Here is a 1,654-nt window from a genome sequence, read left to right on the forward strand (position 1 = left end):
AGCTCTTGTGTTTTGGCATAGACGTTATTCTTTCTACCACCCCTACATTTGCGCTGGTGCTGGTTCTAATGGTCCTTTACCTAGTTGTGAGAAGCATTGGTTACTAGAATTGTTCAGAGTTACCTTAGGTTTCATTGATCTAATCTGATCAAGGAGTGCAACGAAAAGAACGAAATCTAACTATTGTGTCATCACTCAAAATGGTATTTGTGGCGCTCGTATTACATTCCTCACACTGTAGTTTTGCTTGCAGAGGTTACCTGGCTCCTGAATATGCGATTCGAGGACAAGTGACACGGAAGGCAGATGTCTACAGCTATGGCGTTCTTCTTATTGAAATAGTTAGTGGAAGATGCAATACTGATACGAAATTGCCCTACGATGATCAGATTCTTCTTGAGAAGGTATATATCGCGTGCTATTAGTACAAATAGTATACAAAAGAAATCCAGTTGATATGAATGTTGGTGCTTCAAATTGATTTCTGAACAAAACACTTCTTATCCACTTTGCAGACATGGAGATACTACGACCAGGGGAATCTAGAGAAGATCATAGACAGTTCTCTGGGCGATGATCTGGACGTCGACGAAGCCTGCAGGTTCCTGAAGGTCGGGCTCCTCTGCACCCAGGACTTCACGAAGCGGCGGCCGGGCATGTCAGCGGTGGTCGCCATGCTGAAAGGCGAGGCGGACGTGGACACTGAGATGATCAGCAAGCCCGACGTGATCAGGGACTTCAGGGACCTGAAGCTCCGGAGCAGGGCCACGTCGTCGACGCTGCTGACCTCCATCATGGCGCGCTCGTCCCCGCTGTCGTCTGGAGAGACGACGCGGACCTCCATCACCTTTACAGCGATATCGGAGCGCGACTGATGATCGGCGACGAGGCTGGATGCAACTGCGACCGTGTAGCTAGTGCAAATTGGATGTAGCATAGGCGAGAATTCCTTTTCGGTGGTTGTGTGATTTTGGTGTGTATAGATGTGCTTCTCCCCCGGTTATAGTGGATGAAAAAAATTGGTTATAGCTTCAGAGACAGAATCGACTTCTGAAGTAAAGAAATGGAAATCTGCTCGTTTCAACCTTTTATTGTCTGTACATTCAGAAAACGAGTTGTTAGTATCTGTATGACTGTATAAGTGTATATATATGAAGTGCAGATTCAGTCACTGTCAGGTAGCAATGCAGCATCCTAGTGTCAACTCTACTCGTAGTCATAGCCTGTTCATGAGCAACGGCGTTATTACAGAGTTGGGACGCCTGCACACGACGTGTTCTGTTCTCTCTAGTGCTCTGTACTTCGGCCGGAGCTTCTGTGTGTCTTGTGATCAGTTCCTGTTGGCACAGCGAGCGCAGCTGCATTGAGGCACGCACGCCGAGGGCACAAAGCGTGCAGGCCCCGATCGATCGAGCTGCAGTGGAAGTTAGGTCACCGCAGAGGCCGGCCGGCTGCCGGTGTCTCGCCGGCGGCCGACACGCGCGCAGGCCCTTGGATCGGGCAGGCAGGCAGCGGCGGCGGCAGCATCATGATGCGTGCAAAGCCGCGGCCGGCTGGCTGGCCTGGCGGCCACAGGCACCAGTGACCGGCCGGCCGGCAGGCCGGCAGTGTCCTCCGTCCCTGCCTCGGCACTCGCCGTCGCCGCCACTATGCC

The 1,654-nt window shown here is 51.8% G+C and overlaps 1 protein-coding gene across 1 annotated transcript; it reads left to right on the forward strand.

Moving 5' to 3' along the window:
- The first annotated feature begins 59 nt into the window (after positions 1-59).
- On the forward strand, positions 60-1,171 carry LOC101762845 (cold-responsive protein kinase 1). The gene is made up of 2 exons (XM_004966143.4): positions 60-404; positions 516-1,171. Exons 1-2 carry the CDS (start codon positions 201-203, stop codon positions 873-875), a joined length of 564 nt encoding a protein of 187 aa, XP_004966200.1. The 5' UTR covers positions 60-200; the 3' UTR covers positions 876-1,171.
- Positions 1,172-1,654: the final 483 nt, after the last annotated feature.

Source organism: Setaria italica, chromosome IV (genome assembly GCF_000263155.2).
Source record: "Setaria italica strain Yugu1 chromosome IV, Setaria_italica_v2.0, whole genome shotgun sequence".
Classification (NCBI taxonomy): Eukaryota; Viridiplantae; Streptophyta; class Magnoliopsida; order Poales; family Poaceae; genus Setaria; species Setaria italica.